At 50.2% G+C, this 24,115-nt stretch overlaps 1 protein-coding gene across 1 annotated transcript in view; it reads right to left on the bottom strand.

Annotated features, from left to right (window-relative positions):
* The window catches only part of Atg10 (Autophagy-related 10), a 71,266-nt gene that overhangs the window by 32,995 nt on the left and 14,156 nt on the right, over positions 1–24,115 (bottom strand). The window contains exons 3-4 of the mRNA XM_089554608.1: positions 19,531–19,626; positions 17,227–17,344 (exon numbers count right to left, since the gene is read on the bottom strand). Of these exons, the coding sequence (XP_089410734.1) occupies positions 17,227–17,344; positions 19,531–19,626 (214 nt within the window). The remainder of the gene's footprint in view (positions 1–17,226; positions 17,345–19,530; positions 19,627–24,115) is intronic.

The following is a 24,115-nucleotide window of genomic DNA, read 5'->3' as shown; positions in this document are numbered from 1 at the left end:
AAATTGGTTTTTGAGGAAAGGAAATGGCGCAGTATCTGTCTCTCATATCTCGGCGGACACCTGAACCGCGCCGTAAGGGAAGGGAGGAAGGTAGGATTGAAAGAAGAAAGTGAGAAAGAGGTGCTGTAGTGGAGGTCTCCGGAATAATTTCGACCACCTGGGGATCTTTAACGTGCACTGACATCGCACAGCACACGGGCGCCTCTTGCGTTTCGCCGCCATCGAAACGCGGCCGCCGCGGGCGGGTTCGAACCCGGGTTCTCCGGCCACTCTTTCTCTTTTTTCTTTCCCACTTCCTCCCTTCCTGTACAGTGCGGTTCACGTTTCCACCGAGATGACAGAGAGTTACTGCTCCTTTCCTCAAAAAGCTTTGCGTTCAAAGGGCAAGGCATTGCGCCGAACGGGTGGTGGCGTTCCGTGTGCTCCCTGTCAGCGCTGCAACACGCTGTCGCGTTCCACTCCTGAAGGCGAAGCTTGAGCGTAATTAATTGGCAGTTAATTTATATTTAGTGATTAATGAGCCATTACCCATTGATTAGTAATTTGTCATTACTTAGTCATTATTTGCGACATCATTCAGTGGTGACGTCCCCAGTGCCACAGAGGCAGTCAAAGTGTTGCGGAAAACGCTTCCGCCTCCACGCACTTCAAACAGTAAAAGTGCACCCCGAGATGCCGCCGCTGCTGCGATTGCCGCGCCGTTGCTTCCGCAGTGCTACTATTCTATTTCACTATAGTTCTACTATGTCAAACCACAGCCAATTTTTAATGGCCACTAAAACACACTTTTAAGAGAATTTATTGTTTACCAAAAGATCTACAATTCAACAGACATGTTCAACAAGTTCACAATGTGGACTGCATTCAAAATCACATCACAAGTGGTCGATTTTTACAGTTCAAGATAAGAAGAGCTGGTTTTATGTAAACCCATCTCGTACTTATGTACAAACAGGCAAACGGAAAAAACAACAAACACAGCACTTGTCAACCTTCCTAGTATGGAAGGATAGGCGTGGTGACTCTTTTGTTCACAACAACAATGAATCTAGTGGACCAGTGCAGGAGGAAGGCTTCCTCCCCCTGCACGACAAGTTCCTCATTTAAATGTTTCAAAAGCAACGTTCGGAGGCGATGCAACAGAGGAAACATAGCTCTCTGCGGGCGTCCCCGCAAGAGAGCCAGTCCTCTCCGTTTCCAGAGCACATAGGTGCCAATGCACATTATGAGATAAACAAAGGCGTCACGGTGGCGACTGTGCCATTGTACACGAATTTCGAACATGCGGGACACTAGTCTCCAAAAGCTGCGTGCGACTGGGCATTCAAAAGTGGCATGAGTTAAGGTTTCTGTTCGACCGCATTGCGGGCATGAGGCGGAGGGCGCCACGCCCCACGTCGCAAGGCGGTCGGCTGTGGGCAACGCTTCCCATTTTCTAAGCCAGGTGAAATTATGTACATCTGCAGGGAGGGAGACAGCAACACCCTGTTTCCGCTTTCTTTTTCGTGCTTTCCTGCGCTGGTCTTCATTGAGAGTGAGAAAAGCTACATGTTCACACGTTTCACTTGCGGACAATTCTTTCAGTTGACATTCCGGCACGATGGTTTTTAGAAAATGTAGCGATCTCACCACATATGAATAAAATGCTGGTGGCTTCTCAGCCGCAGGGCCCTTCCAATCTGATAGGTCAAAGAAACGGCGTGATGTCCCCATTAAGTAGGCAGAGAGCCTTCTGCCTCGGTAAGTTGTGTTGGAGATAAGATCCCACATGGCCCTTAAGGCCAACACGCGACACATGATCTCGAGGTCTGGGATGCTAAAACCACCCATGTTTGTAGGAAGACGAACGAAAACCCTTCCCACGCTCTCCGTCTTACCGTCCCAAAAGAAAGAACCACACGCGGTGGCTAACCTTTGAAGGACGCGGCGAGGAGGGCGCGCAATTTTGGCGACGTAGGAAAGAGATGCTATGATACTGGTTTTAATGAGATATGCTCGCTCATGGAATGGTAAGTGAAAAGTTCTGGCGACCTCTAAAGGAAATGGCGGAACATATTTTGAGAACAGCCGGTTGCGCGAGAATCCGCGCCTGCACGCCATCGTTGTCGGCGCACAGAGCATGTAAAGCGCATTTAATGCTTTGTAACTGCAACTAAGCAGCTTTAAATAAAATGGCCCTCGCTGTTATGAATAGTCTTCTTGCCGAGTCGTTGCATCAAATTGTTAACATATATGCAGTCTCTGTTCGGGAAGACATGAAATATTACTGTTATTTTCGACTGGGTTCCAGCTTCAAGAAACACCACATCACTTGAGAGAGAGAGAGAGGTAAGAAACAGCAGTTTATTATTGCCAAGTACGAAACGTGAAATGGTTCCCGGTGGCTGAGTGGTTATGGCGCTCGTCTACTGAGCCAGAGTACCCGGGTTCGAATCCAAGCGCGGCGGTCGCGTATCGCCTCTTCGCGGTACCGCAGCCTACCCTTCATGGTCGGTGGTCGGTCATGTGACTACTGACGTCATACCAGAGCGAGAGATGGGGCACCAAGTCGGCTCTTCAGAGCGGCGCAGCTAGAACTTAGCGGCCGGTCAACCACCTGCGAGCGCATCGCGGTACCGCAGCCTACCCCTCACAGTCGGTGGTTGGTCATGTGACGACTGACGTCATACCAGAGCGACAGATGGGGCACCAGTCGGCTCTTCAGCACGCCGCAGCTAAACTTCGCGGCCGAACGACAGTTGGCGGTCGATCATGTGACTACTGACGTCATACCAGAGGGATGGATGGGTGGAAACAACAGTATTACAAAAAAAAATCTTCCAGGGTGGTCCCCTACTGGTCCAGGAGTCCACGGGCTTGTGCTTCACGTAAAGCCCGATCCACTAGCCATTTCTGACCGGCGGGCTGAGCGGTCCGTAAAGCAGCCTCCCAGGAAGAATGAGTGGGATTGGGGATGCGGGGTACTGCCTTTGGGGAAGGACATTCCCAAAGGTAGTAGAAAAGTGTGGATCTGGGCATGCCACAGGTGGTACAATCAGGAAGAAAGGTGGGGTGAAAGCATGAGAGACGGTGGGGGGAAATAAAACAGCCTGTCTGCAATTGTCGCCATGTGGCGCTGGATAAGGGCGACAAGGTACTGTGGGGTGGGGGCAGTGTCATGCGGCTAAGTTTGTAAAGTGATATGTAGAGAGGACCGATGGGGCTTCTTGCGGTTGACGGGTGTCCACCGATATATGTGAGACAGTTACTGCATAATTTCCTTTCCTCATATACAATTTTCATTTTCTTCATTACGTAAATTGGTAAATTGGTTTTTGAGGAAAGGAAATGGCGCAGTATCTGTCTCTCATATCTCGGCGGACACCTGAACCTCGCCGTAAGGGAAGGGAGGAAGGTAGGATTGAAAGAAGAAAGTGAGAAAGAGGTGCCGTAGTGGAGGTCTCCGGAATAATTTCGACCACCTGGGGATCTTTAACGTGCACTGACATCGCACAGCACACGGGCGCCTCTTGCGTTTCGCCGCCATCGAAACGCGGCCGCCGCGGGCGGGTTCGAACCCGGGTTCTCCGGCCCCTCTTTCTCTTTTTTCCTTCACACTTCCTCCCTTCCTGTACGGTGCGGTTCACGTTTCCACCGAGATGACAGAGAATTACTGCTCCTTTCCTCAAAACGGGTGGTGGCGTTCCGTGGACTGCCTGTCAGCGCTACAACACGCTGTCGCGTTCCACTCCTGAAGGCGAAGCTTAAGCGTAATTAATTGGCAGTTAATTTATATTTAGTCATTAATGAGCCATTACCCATTGATTAGTAATTTGTCATTACTTAGTCATTATTTGCGACATCATTCAGTGGTGACGTCCCCAGTGCCACAGAGGCAGTGAAAGTGTTGCGGAAAACGCTTCCGCCTCCACGCACTTCAAACAGTAAAAGTGCACCCCGAGATGCCGCCGCTGCTGCGTTTGCCGCGCCGTTGCTTCCGCAGTGCTACTATTCTATTTCACTATAGTTCTACTATGTCAAACCACAGCCAATTTTTAATGGCCACTCTCGCATCGAAAAACACACTAAAGGAAATGGCGGAACATATTTTGAGAACAGCCGGTTGCGCGAAAATCCGCGCCTGCACGCCATCGTTGTCGGCGCACAGAGCATGTAAAGCGCATTTAATGCTTTGTAACTTCAGCTAAGCAGCTTTAAATAAAATGGCCCTCGCTGTTATGAATAGTCTTCTTGCCGAGTCGTTGCATCAAATTGTTAACATATATGCAGTCTTTGTACGGGAAGACATGAAATATTACTTTTATTTTCGACTGGGTTCCAGCTTCACGAAACACCACATCGCTTGAGAGAGAGAGGTAAGAAACAGCAGTTTATTATTGCTGCAAGTACAAAACGTGATGTGGTTCCCGGTGGCTGAGTGGTTATGGCGCTCGTCTACTGAGCCAGAGTACCCGGGTTCGAATCCGAGCGCGGCGGTCGCGTTTTATTGCGAAAGCAATACTACGCCAGGTATCGCCTCTTCGCGGTACCCCAGCCTACCCTTCACGGTCGGTGGTCGGTCATGTGACTACTGACGTCATACCAGAGCGAGAGATGGGGCACCAAGTCGGCTCTTAAGAGCGGCGCAGCTAGAACTTAGCGGCCGGTCGACCACCTCCCAGCGCTTCGCGGTACCGCAGCCTACCCTTCACAGTCGGTGGTCGGTCATGTGACGACTGACGTCATACCAGAGCGACAGATGGGGGTGGTGGTGGTGAAAACATTTATTACGAATGAGAGGTATGTTTGGATCAGCCCGTAAGGGACCGATTCTTACAAACACTAGGTGGAGGTCCCTAGTATGGGACCCCAGTGGCGGTTGCCGCCGCCCGGGCGCGCCCGACTAAGGCTTGTTGGGCCTGTAAGTCGTGGCAGCCGAGCAGGGTCGCCTCCCAGTCCTCCCGGGTTGGGTTGGGGATGGGGGGAATAGCGGGGTTGGAGGGGCAGGCCCACACCATGTGATAAGTGTCAGAAGACACTGCACTACAGTGGGAGCAGCTGCCGCTAAAGGAAGGGTCAAAATGTTTTAGCGCTGCCGGCCACAGCAATGTATTGGTGAGAAGGCGGAGAAGGAGCCGCTCATCCGCCTTCGTCAGGCCTTTACATGGGCTAGGGTAAAGGCGATGACAATTTTGATAATATGTTGTAATATCTTTGAATGTATAGACCGGGTTAAAATCGGGCTCCTGATCGGACGGGGAGGAGAAAACAGCCCGGTGAGAGAGCGCGCGGGCGGCTGCGTCTGCTGCCTCGTTTCCTGCCAACCCCTGATGAGCAGGGGCCCATATGTGGTAACGGTGTGCGGGGTCCGTATCCCGTATGCAATTTTGGTATATTCGATAGGCTAGGAAGGGAGTGCAGCCTTGTTCGACGTTCCGACAGGCCCCTCGCGAGTCGGTGATTATGTATTTTGAATTGGAATGTGAGGCCGCGAGAGCAATCGCGATCACTACTTCAAACAGCCGGCTTATGGCTCTTGGGGTGGTGAATACTTTCCGGGAGCTCCGGGAGGCGCACCTTACAAACCAGTACACGCGCTTGTCGCTAACGGAGTCGGGTCGCCGCCTTCTTGCTCGACTCCATATCCAACACACCCCTCCAATGGAAGACAGGTTTCGCATCCCGGAACTGTGGAGACGTGCCCTCCACGTGCGGCCTCTTCCAGCAAACATGTCACATGAAGACCATAATGGTCGGCGCCTGGCACGAGCGGAAGCGCTAGCCCGATATTATGGCAACAAAACAGGTGTATACTACGTGGACGCTTCCGGCCCTCACCACGGGGGATGGTACACGGCCGCGGTAGTTCACAACAGCAACACAGTTAACGGCCTAACTTTTAGAGCTCGCAGTGCAACACAAGCAGAAGAGGTCGCGATTGCTCTCGCGGCCTCACATTCCAATTCAAAATACATAATCACCGACTCGCGAGGGGCCTGTCGGAACGTCGAACAAGGCTGCACTCCCTTCCTAGCCTATCGAATATATCAAAATTGCATACGGGATACGGACCCCGCACACCGTTACCTCATATGGGCCCCTGCTCATCAGGGGTTGGCAGGAAACGAGGCAGCAGACGCAGCCGCCCGCGCGCTCTCTCACCGGGCTGTTTTCTCCTCCCCATCCGATCAGGAACCCGATTTTAATCCGGTCTATACATTCAAAGATATTACAACATATTATCAAAATTGTCATCGCCTTTACCCTAGCCCATGTAAAGGCCTGAAGAAGGCGGATGAGCGGCTCCTTCTCCGCCTTCTCACCAATACTTTGCTGTGCCCGGCAGCGCTAAAACATTTTGACCCCTCCTTTAGCGGCAGCTGCCCACACTGTAGTGCAGTGTCTTCTGACACTTATCACATGGTGTGGGCCTGCCCCTCCAACCCCGCTATTCCCCCCATCCCCAACCCAACCCGGGAGGACTGGGAGGCGACCCTGCTCGGCTGCCACGACTTACAGGCCCAACAAGCCTTAGTCGGGCGCGCCCGGGCGGCGGCAACCGCCACTGGGGTCCCATACTAGGGACCTCCACCTAGTGTTTGTAAGGATCGGTCCCTTACGGGCTGATCCAAACATACCTCCAGTTCATTCGAAATAAATGTTTTCACCACCACCACCTCTTCTGCTTGTGTTGCACTGCGGGCTCTGAAAGTTAGGCCGTTAACTGTGTAGCTGTTGTGAACTACCGCGGCCGTGTACCATCCCCCGTGGTGAGGGCCGGAGGCGTCCACGTAGTATACACCTGTTTTGTTGCCATAATATCGGGCTAGCGCTTCCGCTTGTGCCAGGCGCCGACCATTATGGTCTTCATGTGACATGTTTGCCGGAAGAGGCCGCACGTGGAGGGCACGTCTCCACAGTTCCGGGATGCGAAACCTGTACGTCTTCCATTGGAGGGGTGTGTTGGATATGGAGTCGAGCAAGAAGGCGGCGACCCGACTCCGTTAGCGACAAGCGCGTGTACTGGTTTGTAAGGTGCGCCTCCCGGAGTTCCCGGAAAGTATTCACCACCCCAAGTAGTGATGGGGAGGTCAAGGGCACGTTTAACAATTTTGCGAAGGATGACCTCAAGGGCGTCCTCCTCTTGTTTCCGTAGGTGGAGATAAGGAGTCGAATAGAGAATTCGACTAGTTACGAAGGCGTTTGCCAGCCGCAAGGCATCCTTACTTCGTAACCCTCCGCGTTTGTTGGAAACCCGGCGGACCATGCGGCCCACCTGGTCCCCCACCTTACGGAGTTTGGCCAATGTAGTGTCTGGCCGCCTGTGTTTGTGGATGTAGAGTCCGAGTACCCGTATCTCATCACTTTCGCGTATGGGACCACTCTCAAGAGAGAGAGATATTTTAGTTGTGCACTTCTGTGAGGGGCGGAGGTGCACAAATTCCGATTTTTGAGGGGAACATTGAAGACCGCAGCGGCGGGCGTAGCGGTCTACTATCGTCGCCGCTGTTTGCAGGCTGGTTTCAATGTCTCCTGTGCTGCCCTGCGTGGCCCACAGGGTGATGTCATCGGCGTACAGGGCGTGCTGCACGCCGGCGACACCACTCAGCTGGGCCGGCAGGTGCATCATGGCCAGATTGAAGAGCAGTGGGGAAAGTACCGCGCCTTGAGGGGTTCCCCGCGTGCCGAGTAGGTAAGGACCATGGTCTCTATCTTGAATTCGAATGTAGGATTGACGACCTATTAAAAATTGTCTTATGTATTGGAAGCACCAAGTCGGCACTTCAGCACGCCGCAGCTAGACTTCGCAGCCGAACGACAGTTGGCGGTCGATCATGTGACTACTGACGTCATACCAGAGGGATGGATGGATGGAAACAACAGTATTACAAAAAAAAAAATCTTCCAGGGTGGTCCCCTACTGGTCCAGGAGTCCACGGGCTTGTGCTTCACGTAAAGCCCGATCCACTAGCCATTTCTGGCCGGCGGGCTGAGCGGTCCGTAAAGCAGCCTCCCAGGAAGAATGAGTGGGATTGGGGATGCGGGGTACTGCCTTTGGGGAAGGACATTCCCAAAGGTAGTAGAAAAGTGTGGATCTGGACATGCCACAGGTGGTACAATCAGGAAGAAAGGTGGGGTGAAAGCATGAGAGACGGTGGGGGGAAAAATAAAAACTCTGCCTGTCCCGTAAACGAGAGTAGAGTAAGCATGAAATGTTTACGGGCCTAATGTCATCTCGGTGGACACCCGAACCGCACCGTACAGGAAGGGAGGAACGCCACCACCCGTTCAGCGCGATGCCTTGCCATTTGAACGCAAGGTTTTTTGAGGAAAGGAAATGGCGCAGTAATTCTCTGCCATCTCGGTGGACACCCGAACCGCACCGTAAAGGAAGGGAGGAACGCCACCACCCGTTCGGCGCGATGCCTTGCCCTTTGAACGCAGCGCTTCTCCCCCGGGCCCCTGTGCGCCTTTGCTTCGATGCGCGAAGCCCCTAAGAGATCACGTATGACAACGAAGTGTAACGTGGCATTTATGTGCTTTTTGCACGCGTTATTAGAAATCGGAAATTATAATTCCGTGCATTATCAAACCCACAGCTCCACTGATATCTTGATAAACATTGAGAAGGCACTGGCAGCAGTTATTTTTTGTCTCGTTTGGAGACCAACCGGCGCTTGCATGCCGGTCGCGTAGGAGGGCTTAGAGAGTCTCGTTAAATCTCGTTAAGTCTCGTACGGTGCCCGGATGTTCTCGTTTCAGTGCCCGGATGAGTGGATTTCAGTGCCCAGATGAGTGGATTTCAGTGCCCGGATGATGGCTCTCGGTCTCGGCGTGACGTCACCACACTGCCGACAACGGGAGCTAAAAGCATTTCATGCTTAATAAAACAGCCTGTCTGCAATTGTCGCCATGTGGCGCTGGACAAGGGCGACAAGGTACTGTGGGGTGGTGGCAGTGTCATGCGGCTGAGTTTGTAGAATTTTGTGATTTGATGATATGTAGAGAGGATCGATGGGACCTCTTTCGCAGGGTTGGGTGCCTGATCATCTGGGGTCCGGGAGGAGAGTTCTCGGGCCAGCGGATCAACGCGCTCATTACCGGGGATCGAGGCATGCCCAGGGACCCACGACAGAGTAACCGTTCGGTCGAGAGAGGTGACTGTGGCAAGAATACGATGTGTTGCCGGCGTCGCCACGCCTTTTAGGTAGTGGCGGTACGCGGCCTGGGAATCTGTGCATGAGCGCCCTGCTACTATACCAGATGAAAGCTCCTACCAAGGAGGCAAGACGACCTGCTTGTTCGGCAGCCCGCAGGATTCTTCACGGCTGCCGTAGTCCACCGGGGAATGAATGTCGATGGGCTATCTTTTCGGGCCCCAAATTCAACACGAGCGGAGGAAGTCGCAATAGCTCTCGCTGCCGCCGATCCAAAATCGAAAACGGTTATTACAGACTCTCGCCGGGCCTGTGAACATTATCTTGCAGGCGAAATATCACCTCTGGCCTCGCAAATTCTAAGACGCGCTCTCGCCGATCCAACTCGCACAAAAGTGATCTGGGCTCCTGGCCACCAGGGTCTACGAGGCAATGAGGCCGCTGATGCGGCCGCCCGAGCGCTCACACACCGGGCTCCTCATCCTAGCTCTCATGGCTCAGAAGCTCATAAACCGCTTCTGCGGTTCCGCGAAATCCTAATTTATTATTGCGACAGCCACCGTCTCTACCCGGCACCTGCCAAGGGGCTGAGTAAGGTGGAGGAGCGAACTCTGCGGCGCCTGCAGACAGGAACCCTTCTCTGTCCTGCAATAGCAAAACACTTCGATCCGAACACAGATGGGCGCTGCCCGCACTGTGGAGAGATCTGCGATATCTTTCACATGGTGTGGGCATGTACTCAGAATCCTCACCTTCCCCCCACCCCCACCCGAGAGGCATGGGAGACTGCCCTCCTCAACTGCTCCACACTGGAGTCCCAAAGGGCTCTGGTCAAGCGGGCGCGAGACGGGGCCTCGTCATGCGGTGTCCCGGACTAAGGATACCGACCATGCAGCAGGGTTATTTATTTTTTTTTTAACCCTCAAGCTCTCTTGATTAAAGTTTTTCACCACCACCACCAGGAACGCGAGAGGCATAGAAGGCGAAAGCCGAGGCTTGTGTTTTGTTGTGGAAGCAACACTATAGGTGTGAGCGATTTCGCAGTGTCCCGGAGAGCCCCAACTGCGCATGCGCGAGGAGCGAGTGTGAGACCGTTACTGCGTAATTTCCTTTCCTCAAATAAAATTTTCGTTTTCTTCATTACGGCCCCTCTTTCTTCTTTCACTCCCACTTCCTCCCTTCCACTAGAAACAGTTGACGGGTGTCCACCGAGATATGTGAGACAGTTACTGCGTAATTTCCTTTCCTCAAAAACAATTTTCATTTTCTTCATTACGTAAATTGGTTTTTGAGGAAAGGAAATGGCGCAGTATCTGTCTCACATATATCGGCGGACACCTGAACCGCGCCGTAAGGGAAGCGAGGAAGGTAGGATTGAAAGAAGAAAGTGAGAAAGAGGTGCCGTAGTTGAGGTCTCCGGAATAATTTCGACCACCTGGGGATCTTTAACGTGCACTGACATCGCACAGCACTCCGGCGCCTCTTGCGTTTAGCCGCCATCGAAACGCGGCCGCCGCGGGCGGGTTCGAACCCGGGCTCTCCGGCCCCTCTTTCTCTTTGTTCTTTCACTCCACTTTCTCCCTTCCTCTACGGTGCGGTTCAGGTTTCCACCGAGATGACAGAGAATTACTGCTCCTTTCCTCAAAAATCGTTGCGTTCAAAGGGCAAGGCATTGCGCCGAACGGGTGGTGGCGTTCCGTGGACTGCCTGTCAGCGCTACAACACGCTGTCGCGTTCCACTCCTGAAGGCGAAGCTTAAGCGTAATTAATTAGCAGTTAATTTATATTTAGTCATTAATGAGCCATTACCCATTGATTAGTAATTTGTCATTACTTAGTCATTATTTGCGACATCATTCAGTGGTGACGTCCCCAGTGCCACAGAGGCAGTGAAAGTGTTGCGGAAAACGCTTCCGCCTCCACGCACTTCAAACAGTAAAAGTGCACCCCGAGATGCCGCCGCTGCTGCGATTGCCGCGCCGTTGCTTCCGCAGTGCTACTATTCTATTTCACTATAGTTCTACTATGTCAAACCACAGCCAATTTTTAATGGCCACTCTCGCATCGAAAAACACACTAAAGGAAATGGCGGAACATATTTTGAGAACAGCCGGTTGCGCGAAAATCCGCGCCTGCACGCCATCGTTGTCGGCGCACAGAGCATGTAAAGCGCATTTAATGCTTTGTAACTTCAGCTAAGCAGCTTTAAATAAAATGGCCCTCGCTGTTATGAATAGCCTTCTTGCCGAGTCGTTGCATCAAATTGTTAACATACGAGGTCTGTTAGAAAAGTATCCGACTTTATTTTTTTTTTTTGCAAACACCTGATGAATATGAAACAAGCGCGCTTGCATCAGGCGACCTTGAACCTTCATGCGCATGCATGAATTTTTTTCCCGCCTGCCGATAGCGTCAGTCGCTGGGACGCCGCATTTGAGTGAAGCAGTGCGCAGTGCTCTCGTCGGTTTTTTATTGCAAGGAAGGAAGGAAGGAAAAACTTTATTTTACTCTAGTCCTTTTTCCTGCGGTTTGGGAGCATCTTCAGACACGTTTTCTCCTTGATTTTACCCCCAGGAGTCTTCTCTGTCGAAGTCGTCCGCCTCTAATCAGTGGTCGGTTGCCCTCAGTCCAGGGCTCCGCTGGCCACTGCCGCCCGTTGAGCTCGCTGTACCAGACCTTCTTGGTCTTCACAGCGGTCGCTGGACAGCAGAGTCTCCCACTGCTCCGCACTCGGGTTTTGTATTTTGGGGACCACGTCTATCTTCTGGCAGGCCCATGTGATGTGATAGAGAGTAGGTTTTCCGTCGCACCAGGGACATTTGTCCGCGTATATGGTAGGGTGCATTTTGTTTAGTATATGTAGGTTTGGGAAAGAGCCTGTTTGTAATTGTCTCCAAGTGACAGCTTCCTCTCTGCTGAGAGATTTGTGCGGTGGGGGATACCGCAATCTTCTGCCTCTGTAGTTTTGTAGTATGGCCGAGTAATCCCTGGGTGCTGGCGCGAGTTCCGCGGGCTCATCGGATGCTCGGAAAGTAATGTATCCTCGAGCTATCCTGTCGGCCTCTTGGTTCCCTGCCACCCCCGTGTGCCCCGGTACCCACACAATTTTGTGTGGGATCTTGTCGCTTTGTTCTTCCTGGTTTTTAATTCTGTCGCTCGCTGCGAGGAGTATACGGAGCGCGTGACGACCTATCCTGCCATTCATGTAATTTCGGCAGGCTGTTTGAGAGTCGGTGAGTATTGTTAGCGACCGCCCGGTTCTATAGCCCTCCGCCACCGCTAGAGCAACGGTTGCAAGGAAAATGTCGGAGTGACAGGAGCAGCGCTACTGCATCAAATTTTGCCAGAAAGTAGGCGATAGCCAAGTGGAAACCATTCGGAATATTCAGACGGCTTTCGGTGACAATGCTATGAGCAGCATGCAGATTAAGCTGCGGTACAATTGGTTTAAAGATGGCCGCACATCCGTGGAGAGCAAGCCACGCTCCAATCGGCCATCAACATGCCGAAATGACCAGGTCATTGCCGAACTGAACGCTGTGGTGATGCGGGACTGTCGCGTGACTATCCGAGAAATTGAGGGAGAGGTGGACATGAGCAATTTTTCCGCACATTCTATTATCACCGAAGATTTGGCCATGGAGAGAGTTGTGGCGAAATTCGTGCCGAAGCTGCTCACGGTGGAGCAAAAGCAGCTTCGTGTTGAAGTCTCACAGGACATGCTGGATTCCGCAAACAGCGACCCCGACTTCATTAACATCATAATCACTGGTGACGAGTCTTGAGTGTACGGGTACGACCCGAAAACCAGATCCCAGTCGTCACAGTGGAAGCATTCCACGTCACCAAGACCAAAGAAGGCCCGCCAAGTGCGCAGCAATGTGAAAGTGACGCTGACTGCTTTCTTTGACTCCCTCTGTGTGGCAGACCACGAGTACGCACTCCACAGGGTCAAACAATAACCAAAGAGTACTACAGGGATATCCTACGTTGCCTACGTGATGCTGTGCGGCGCAAGAAACCGGAGTTGAGGTCAACAGGAAAGTGGCGCATCCATCACGACAATGCTCCTACACATTCCTCGCACTTGATTCAGACTTTTTTGGTGAAAAACCAGACTCCTGTAGTTCAACAGACTCCTTACTCTCCTGATATGGGCCCTGCGATTTCTGGCTGGTTCCCAAAATCAAGAGGCCATTGAAAGGAGCGCGATTTCAGACAAGGAAGAACATTATGGCTGCAACGACAGCTGAGCTAAACTCCATTCCGAAAAGGGCCTTTTCGGAATACTTCCCACAATGGCAGCACCGCTGGAAGAAGTGTGTGGAGTGCCAAGTAGACTACTTTGAAGGTGACTAGGTTTGCAACGCTCCAGTTATGCAAGTTTTGTTTCTACGTTCAAAGGTCGGATACTTTTCTAACAGACCTCGTATATGCAGTCTCTGTTCGGGAAGACATGAAATATTACTTGTATTTTCGACTGGGTTCCAGCTTCAAGAAACACCACATCGCTTGAGAGAGAGAGAGAGAGAGAGGTAAGAAACAGCAGTTTATTATTGCCAAGTACGAAACGTGAAATGGTTCCCGGTGGCTGAGTGGTTATGGCGCTCGTCTACAGAGCCAGAGTACCCGGGTTCGAATCCGAGCGCGGCGGTCGCGTTTTATTGCGAAAGCAATACTACGGACGTTATCAAGATAGGTTTGGCCCAATAAAAACTTTCAGCCCTTTTAATCTTTTCCGTTTTCCTTCTGGCCTTCAACGAAGAATGCTCAACTTCAAAAGTCTGTGAAACGCATTACTGGGGAAATAACTGTTCGGAGTTCCCAAGCGTGCAGAGTTTACACATCTTAGCACAGAGCAAAGGCAGAGATAACCGGTAAACAGTGTGGTAACAAACCAAGCGCGTCGGAAAATGTTTGAAGTTTATTCGTATGCAGTCAAGCGCTCAGAAACCGCGTCTCACGAAGAACATTAGCTTTAAACAGATTCTGCTAGGCTGCTTATGAGAGTGATCCAGCTGAGCCGACAGTGGAGTCAAAGAAATTGTAGCTTAAAGAAATCCGTGCGGTCCGATAAGTTTAAACCCTTCCATATACCGGGTGTTTCCGCGAACACTTTCAAAAATTTTTAGAAATAGGCTTTTTGGGGTAAAAATATGGCTTCTGCGGCACGGTATTACCAGTGTTGGCGGACATCAGAAAACCGATGAATCGTCTTAGGTAGCAAGCTGGTTAACTAATTTTTAATAATTACCTTTTTAACTAGTAGAGTTAGGCGTGTAGTTGTAATTAGCCTGTCGTTAGTAATAGCCATAAAAGTTTTTAGAATTTCGAAAACGCAATTACCCTCGCCGCTCTGTCTCGACAATGTTTGGCTGCATTGTGCGAAAATACATGGGCTTTTGAAAGCATGCAGGAAAAGCAACCCCTCCAGTGCATGCAACTGTAAAAAGCCAAATTTTGTCGAGCCACAGCGCCAAGGGTAATCACGTTTTTAAAATTCTAAGAACTAATATGGCTATTACTAACGACCGGCTACAAATCTCTAATTGCAACCAGGCGCCTAAAAAAATAGTTGAAAACTTAATTATTAGAAATTAGTTGACCAGCTTACTAGTTAAGATGATCCACCGGTTTTCTGATGTCCGCCAGGCCTAGTAATAGCATGTCGCAAAAGCAATATTTTACACTAAAAAGCCTATCTTTGAAAATTTTTGAAAGTGTCCGCTGAAACACCCGGTATATAGTCCGATATAGCAGATACCTTAATAATTCCAGAAACCACGCAGAAATTTCTTAAGTTAGCTAATCATATTACCAGCTTTATTAATATGGCGATTTCAGTGGTGTATCGGAGCATCGGCTATACTGTATCGGTTATCTGTATCGAAAATCAATTTTGGTTCGGTATCATATATCAGTATCGGAAATATAATTTTTGATGGTATCGAGTATCGGTATCGAAGATACTTCTTTTTAAGTATCGTGCGCAGCCCTGATTCGGAATTGGTCATTCTCGACTTTTATAGATCCCTGCCAGTCCTCATACTACTCCTGGCGCAGTGGTGCAGCGGTTAAGCGACGCGCCTCTGCCTTGCGATGGCAGGAGCTATAGTAGGATACAACATTAAAAAAAAAAACAGCAGTTGCTAACACTGGGACGCGGTCCGCGGCGTCCTGTATTACTCCGCTGGCCAATCTCAAGAGTAAACGAAATCACATTTTCAATGTTTGACTATACCAAACAAACCACGTACCAAAATTCTGGAGCTGATAATTTTTTTCTTGTGACAAGCTCCTTATTTAGAACAAGAATCGTTCAAGCGGCGGACTACTTTTTTGTCGCGGATGAATTCAGTGCGCGGAGGCTCAATGTGGGCGGAGCTTCACTGCAGACTTAAGTTGTATCCGACTATACCACCGGTGGGGTTTGTATACGTGCTACCCGGGTTGCTATTTCCGAACAACCTCTCGCGACCAATCATTAATTTAACTGTCATGCCACCTGCCATGGTGGTCAGTTTCGTCACAATCCGGCGGGCAGGTTACGACGATACCACAAGGTCACATGACCCAGGTGGCCCACATAGGTTTGCTGCTCCAGGGATTTTTCTCTCACAACGCCGACCCCGACGACGACGCCAGATTTTCTGCGCAACGGGAACTTTAACGCTGCCGCGTTCAAAATGCTCACAACACTGCTCAAATATCTCAAAAAGCCCCGCCGCGTTGGCTCAGTGGTTACGGTGCTCGGCTGCTGGCCCGAAAGACGCGGGCTCGATCCCGGCCGCGGCGGCCGAATTTGGATGAAGGCGAAATTCTAGAGGCTCGTGTACTGTGCGATGTCGGTGCACGTTGAGGAACCCCAGGTGGCCGGAATTTCCGGAGCCCTCCACTACGGCGTCTCTCATAGCCTGAGTCGCATTGGGACGTTAAACCCCAATAAACCAATAAACCAAATCAAATATCTGAAGGACCATAAGGTGACTTCCGTGGCCCTGATTAGACGACAGAGTTCTACCTTCCATAGTGCTGCAAACGACTTGTGAGATGAAGTATAGGCAGCAAGTAAATCAAATACAAATGATCCACAGCCTTTTAAAGTCTCCGGCACCCGCTCGGCTTTGGCCATCTTGTTGACACGCCAAGCAAACGCGAGAACCTGCTCGATGCAAGAGGTGCATGCAGACTTCACTGGGTCACGAACGCGGTCATCCCGCTTCTGTTGCGAGATTTCAGGTTGGGATTCGACCGCGGCCAAATCCCTCGCGAAGCTGGGTAACGAAGCCTACAAGTCATGAATGAGGAACCACATATTTGCAACGTCATTGAGGTAAAAGGCAAGTTGAGCACCTTGATATACTCATCTCAGCGACTGAACGAGCGAAATCGGTCGTTGTAGTGGAGCCATTCCACAACGCTGTGACTAAAAGTACTGCGAAAACAGGTTGTCGCGCTGACTGCTGCTGACTGTCCAAGACGGCGGGCCCATGGCAAGAGGGGCGTAGGCACCAGGGGAGGCGGTGGGGACGCAAGGGAGGGCCATGGGGACTAACGAGTTTCTACTGTGGAAGGTGGGTCAGCGAGTTCGCGAGGACTGGGCAAGGATACCCACCTCTAACGCTTGTGACACGAGAACCACCGGAACGGGCATTATTGGCCACTCACGGGAATAGGGGGTTCTCCAGATTGACGAAGACAAGAGATCATGAAAGGAATTGTCCAGAATGACGAAGACAAGAGATAATGAAGATGAAGTTCAGGCACAGTGCCTGCAAAACTTTAAGAGTTTCAGGTCTTATGTGGTAAACGAGACAAGCACAATATGGATAAGGCTGGTCCACGTCACGCGCAATCCACAGCGCGAAAATTTAGCCCGCGCGGATCCGGAACGATGTGTCGCAGATTTGGCGCAGCAACGGCACGCTGCACAGGCCCGTGCACGCATGCGCACACAGGCTAATAGCTGCCGCTGATTTAATGCACTACGTCACAACCGTAAATGTAATTTTTGTGACTCTACATAGTCCCCGCTGGTCTCAAATGCCGCCTGCAAGAGGAGAGTCCGCCTGACCGGCGATAGTCTCACCCTGCCTCCAGACGTTGAAGTACATCACAGGAACGCCGTAGCTGACGCTGTAGACGATGTGGTAGACACACTGCAGCACCTCCTCCCTGCAGCCTTCGGCGCAGCCCGGGTCCGCTTCCTTTGAACAAGAAATGACGCAGCGGCAAGCCCACACAATTACTTAATTTCCTTTCAACAAAGGGTTAAGCGGTTCAAGGAAACGGAGGAAAATTGTGAACGTTTGGTTTATGGTTTTGGGGGGTTTGACGTCCCAAAGCAACTGAGGCTGTGAGGGACGCCGTAGTGGAGGGCTCCGGAAATTTCGACCACCTGGGGTTCTTTAACGTGCACGCGGTTGAAGGAAACGGAGAAAAATTATGAAGGTTTGGTTTATGGTTTTTCGGGGGTCTAACGTCCCAAAACGCCTCAGGCTATGAAGGACGCCGCAGTGAAGGGCTCCGGAAACTTCGGCCACCTGCGGTTCTTTAACGTGCACGCGGTTGAAGGAAACGGTGAAACATTATGAAGGTTTGGTTTATGGTTTTCGGGGGTTTAACGTCCCAAAGCAACTGAGGCTATGAGGGACGCCGTAGTGAAGGGCTCCAGAAATTTCTACCACCTGGGGTTCTTTAACGTGCACTGACATCGCACAGTACACGGGCCTCTAAGAATTTCGCCTCCATCGAAATTCGATCGTCGCGGCCGGAATCGAACCCGCGTTTTCCGGGTCAGCAGCCAAGCGCCATAACCACTGAGCCACGGCAGCGGCTATTTATGTTAAAAAAATTGTTAGCGCAGCTGAAGATCGGGAAACTGGAATCTTGCGATTTCGCGACACTGGGTATTTTATCCATCTTTCAAGAGTGGTCCGAGCTGTGCGGCACACCAATGGGGCATTTACATGAACCGTAGGCGCTTACATTAACTACATAACGTCGCGTCGAGACGGCTTGTGGGGCTGCAATTTGCCTGCCGGGAACATGTGAACGATAGCGCGTAGGTATGGGCCAGCCCTGCAAAAGAAAGAGACACCGGAGACGAGCACTCGTCTGTGGAGCCTCTTTCTTTTGCTTTTTCTGTGGTGTCTATTTATTTTTTTCTTTCGTCTATTTCGCGCTGTACTACCCACAATGAACTATTACTAACTCGCCCAGCTATCCATCCTTCGTCAGTGTAAATCAACATATACAGTCAATACAAAGTAAACACTGGTCCATAAATCAATAAAGCAGAGAACGCCATCGCATGCTTATACATCACTAGAAGAAGATGAAACAAAAAACATACCTAATAACATACAATAAGCAAGCAAAAAGGAAACGCATATTATACAAAACTAAAGAACAAAAACTGCCCATGAGGGAGACAGAGATAGGAGGTAAGTTTTTACATTGTTTTCGAAGTTATGACGGTCACGTGGCTGCCGCAGAAGTTCCATAATGCGTCGATGTTTGTTTAGTAGTTCGGGAATTAAGTAATCAAGTTTCTATTCGCTTTAGTTCGTTCTGAACAGAGGCACTTGAAAATGACTATTCCTGAAATCGTATGGTTTGTTGCTGTGCAGATATAAAGCATAAAAGCAAACCTGGTCAAGGGTAATTTCACTGCAGATATGTATTGCAAGCTTTAGTTTAAATATTTCGTTAGGTTAGTTGTCTTCCCGCAAGTTAGTCGGGGAAGCGCTTTATTTGAAATTTATTGAAATTCAGACAAAATACAATTGTCAAGGTGAAGAGGGCTAAAGGTGACACATGAGGCCATCTGACTAGGCCTTAAACACCCTGCATTCATACAGCACAGTGTGGACATGAAAGGCATTTCAACAAAATTCTGCAAGAATATCGCAAGACAGCAAAAAAACACAGCCTCCCCCCCCCTAAAATAAAAAAAAAAACATTACAACAAAATTCTACAGGAATACCGTATGATTCCACATACAACTAGACTTGAAAAACACACCCTTGCTACAAGTCAAAGCAATTAATTAATGAAGAGAATAACCACAAATGTGTTCCCTTGACAAAATAAATAAAGATAACCAGAGTGGAGGGGAACGCCTGGAACACAGCAGTAAATATACTGGCACCGCAGTTTCTACAAATATAGTCGGGTTTATAGGCAATTCAAGAAAAAATTCTCTGCCTTCTTTCGAAAAGCAAGCAGAGAAGAACAGTTTTCCATGGTGCCCAATAAACCCAGGCATGCCTCGTGCAGCGTGCGCCACGCCACAGTGCGCGATAGTGAACTGAAGGCCTTCCCAATTGCGGTACACGTGGACGGTCCAGGAATGGCAAGTCGCACGCTCCTTCACGCGGAAGAACATACCTGCAGCCAGTCCTCGTCCGACCAGCGGGCGCCACTGGAAGGCTTGAGAAGCAAGCTGCACTTCTTCTCCAGGTACGTGAATCCTGGCTCGCCTTCCTGCAACACCAAAGTGGGAGGGTTCACTCGCCGGCCAGCCGGGCGGACCCTTATAAAAGAAGTTTTAGACAGTCTATTCTGTCTGTAAAGTTTATAGACTGTCTATAGACTAATTCTAGAGAAGTCTATAGGCAACACAAATGTCATAGATAGTCATAGACAATCTATAGATTTATGGCCATACACTTTTAGCAGACTTTTGTCTATAGACACTCTATAGACTATGAATAGGCAAAAATAAATATCTATACGAAGGCAACAGAGTCTATAAGAAGTCTATAGACTGTCTATAGATCATTTTTATAAGGATATAACGGGCCAATGAGTTGCCGAACCCCTTCATCACAAGCGGACTGCCTTCGCCGTCCCGATTCTCGCTTTAAAATCCTCTCTCCTGACGTGTGAGCGAATTTTCCTCTCTGCAGCCCCTGAGTACATTAGCCGCTTCACTCCTGCCCTATGCACCTATTAAGCCATTGCCTCCTCTTCGACAGTCAACAAGTACCTCTGGAGGAACCGCTCAGCCGCCTAGTCTCAGTTCTCGAAAAGAGGCAAAAGTTTTAGGACCGCGGTCTGAGATTTTGTCACCAAGAAAGCACAGTACGGCCCATCTGTTAAAGGAAACATGCGATCGCATGGCTTCTGCGCTTCGCGAAGTGCTGCCGCCCAGAACATACGAGAACTGACGGCACAAGATGCATGCACAGTAAGCATGGCGGCTGGTCCTTCTGCGCATCCGCCTAATGCCGCCCATTGTCGCCGCATCTAGGCAACAGGGCTTCGCGAAGCGCGGAGGCCACGCGATCGCATGTTCGCTTTAACAATGGACCGTACTGTACATCAGGGCGCTCCTCAGATATCTGACTCACAGGATCGAGCGCCAGACTGCAGGCTGACAGTGGGCGTTCTTTGTTGTTAGAGACTAAATGGCAGTATCGACAGGTCCCTTACTGCAAACCTAACCTTCATTCTCTCTCCCCTTTTAGATATCAGAGCATTGCCTGGTTAACATTCCTGTCTTTTCCTTCTTCTGTCTCTCTCTCTCTCCCTCCTGCAAACAAACAGGTGAATCAGGGGGGACGGCGAAATAGCAACAGCTTCAACAGCACGGCGAGGCCAAGGAGATTGCTCTCCTCGGTAAAGAATCGAGAAAGGCTCCACAGGATGCTTTAAGCGACACATTGTGAACTAGAGACAATCTAGCAAGGAGGACGGGGACCAGAATTAGCCTGATAAGCAAGGGAAAAGGAGAGATAGCACATATAGGCATAGGTGCCTTCGACGAGCATTTCGCGAGTTCCGCCCAGTTGTATTTCGTTACTTCGCGAACAGCAATTTGTGTTCCAACAGACATAAGAAGGCGCAGCATAAAACGGGCACGCGAAAGGTGGACAGGAAAACGCGCTCGTGTAGTTTTAAGTGCGGCTCCTTATAACCAAAAAAAAAATGTACCGACTAGCCAATAGGTTATAATTGATGTTCTAACAGCTTCGTCAAAATTCTAAGAGATCATTTGCAGTCTCAACCGAGTGTTCTCTAATACAAGTGATCTCAAGAAAACCAGTTTTTATGCAGTATTCTCTTCATTATGTGTGTCCTATGTCATGACTCCTGACACGTTGTCTACGTACGCACTTTAGAGTTCTGGTATCCCACATGTCTCTCTTGTTGAAGAGAGAACAAAAGGGGACAGAAATATAGCTAGGAGAATATTGTCTCATGTTCTGTTTACAAAATATTATTTACATATGCGCGTCGACCATAGCTTGGTGCGTCAGCGCGAAGATGCTGATGGTGATTATGATGATGATGATGTCCTCAGGCTTAATGGCAAACATCACAGAGATGGCGAGCTTCTTTTTCCGCGTCCTCACTTCTTCGTTGTTCCTTCAGCGTCCATAGGTAGCCCGTGACATTTCCTTCTTCGCAGACGAAGCCCTCTGGGCCAATTAATCAATCAGGGCCCCGAAAGTGGAAGGGCTTTAGCCATGCGACATGCACGACTTTGGTTTTCCCAGAACAGCGTCCTTGCGTAGATTTGAGAGCGACCACGTAGTTCAGGTCCTTGAGGCGAGCTAGCACAATGAACGGGCCTGTGTATTCGGACAGCAGCTTTTCGGACAAACAACGCTTGCGGAGAGGCGTCCACAACCGTAAAACGACACCAAGCAGGTAGCAGATATCCCTGGGCCGACGGTCGTAACGCTGCTTAAAACGGTCCTGCGATGTCAAGGTGCGTATCCAGCAAGCCGTAGTCCTACGGGCGCTTGCAATAGAAGGCTCGGTGTCCAGAGAGAAAGGTAAGATGGTGTCGAGAGAGCTTCGAGGCGGACGGGCATAAAGAAATACGAGTCATAAGCAATTTTTTCATGCCTCGACGGGTTATAGGCGTATGTAATGAAGGGAAGTATGTCGTTCCAGTTGTTATGACGGCAGTCGACATACATGGCAAGCATGTTCGTGACTGCCAGAATTGTACGTTCAACGAACTCACCCGCCTGGGGGTGGTAAGCGTCGAGTATACCGGAAATGGCAACAGCAAAGGCGCAGAAATTCTTCCACAACGTCTGCCGCGGTCACTGATAACGACGCGAAGAGGTCCATAGGATGACAGAATGAGGACGTAGGATGACAGCATGAAGAATAAACAGAGAGACATCATCAAAGGTGGTGGAAAGTAGGGCGGCGGTTTCGCAGTAACGGCTGAGGAAATCAACGCACACGATGACCCAGCGGTTACCTTTGGACGAGCGGGGAACGGGCTTAGCAGATCAAGACCCGTTTGCTCGTATGGTGTGCTTGGAGGTGTCACAGGATGCATGCGTCCCGGCGGAGAAGTTGTAGGAAGCTTGAACCGCTGACACTACACGCAGATGGCCACGTAACGCTGAATTGTGCGACGCATTTTTGGCCAGTATAAAACGTTATTAAGCGCGGTTAACGATCCTGGCAAACCCCAAGTGCCCAGCCATAACGTCACGTCACATCGTGCACTGTGCGTAGAACAGAGGGATAGAGAGTAGCCAGAACGACGAGGAGAAAGTGCGCACCTCCAGACGAGTAATTCGTTCTAGTAAACCGTCGCGAATGCAGAATGGGGCTTGCAGATGTCGGGTTAAGGGCTTCTTCAAAAAACGCTGCCAAGCGCTCATGCTTGCGTTGTTAGGTCTTCAAAGTGCCAAGATTTGGAAACTCGGGAAACGGCGGCGGGATAGCCGCCAAATTTTTCATCATCGGAAGTATTAATCGCGAGCGGCAGCGGCGAGAAGCAGTCAGCGTCAGAGTGTTGGTGGCCACTTTTGTAAGACACTGTGAAGTTGAACTCTTGAAGTCTTATGCCCAATGGGCCAACCGTACAGATTCACAAGCCAGCCAAGAGAATGATGGTCTGCGACGATTGAAAAACCATGTCCATAAAGGTAGGAACAAAGTCGTTGTACGCCGAAAACAAAGGCGCGGCACTCTTGCTCCGCCAGAGTGTAATTGCGCTCAGACTTGCTGAGGGTGCGACTTGCATAAGGAACAACGTACTGATTGCCACCACTGCGTTGGATGAGCACAGCACCCACGCTGATTCTGCTGGAGTCACTGTAGAGTTTAATGGGCGCTGTCGGGCAGAAATGATCCAATATTGGCTGCGGAGTAAGGAGAAACTTGAGCTGGTGAAACGAGGAGTCGCATTCGCGAGTCCATTAGAAAGGAATGTCTTTCTGCAAGAGACATATAAGAGGATAGGTTAAGTCAGAAAATTTGGACCGAAGCGCCGAAAGTACGAGCAAAGTCCTAAGAAAAGCCTGAGATCTTTCAGCGATTGGGGCTCTCTGATACTGCTGACAGCTTCAATCTTCTACGGGGCGGTCTTCACACTCCCCTTGTCCACCAGAAGACCAAGCACAGTGAACTGGCGTTCACAGAAGCGACACTTCTTAGAGATCACCACGAGGCCCCCTATCTCTATGTACTCAAGGAAAACGGCTAAGCGGCTGTTATGGTCGGAGAAGGTCCTTCCAAAAATGGTAACATATCGTCTAGGTAACACATGCAAACTTGGCACTTCAGTCCATGCAAAAGCGTATCCATAAATCGTTTAAAAGTGGCAGCAGCGTTTCAAAGGTCGAATGGCATCGCATTAAATTCATACAACTCGTCAGAGGCCACGAACTCCGTCTTCTCTTTGTCTTTCGGGTGCGTCGAAATCTGCCAATGTCCGGACCGTAAATCCACCGAGAAAAAGTAGGAGGATGAGTGGAGGCAGTGGAAGCAGGTAAACATCCATCTTTGTGACAGTGTTAAGGCGACGGTATTCGATAGAAAATCGTCATGTTCCATCTTTTTGACGAGGATCACTGGAGGGGCCCTAGGGCTTGAATATTCCTGAATAATGCCTCGGTGCAACATGTCACAGACTTGTTCATCAGTTATCTGAAGTTTCAAAGTTGAGACGCGGTATGGCTTCTTTCGAATCGGTTGTGCAGACCCAGTATTTATC

The sequence above is a fragment of the Amblyomma mixtum genome, chromosome 1 (assembly GCF_055824585.1).
Source record: "Amblyomma mixtum isolate Tamu chromosome 1, ASM5582458v1, whole genome shotgun sequence".
NCBI classification, from domain to species: Eukaryota; Metazoa; Arthropoda; class Arachnida; order Ixodida; family Ixodidae; genus Amblyomma; species Amblyomma mixtum.
Note: the sequence above shows the minus strand (reverse complement) of the source record. Positions and strands in the feature narration are given on the sequence as shown.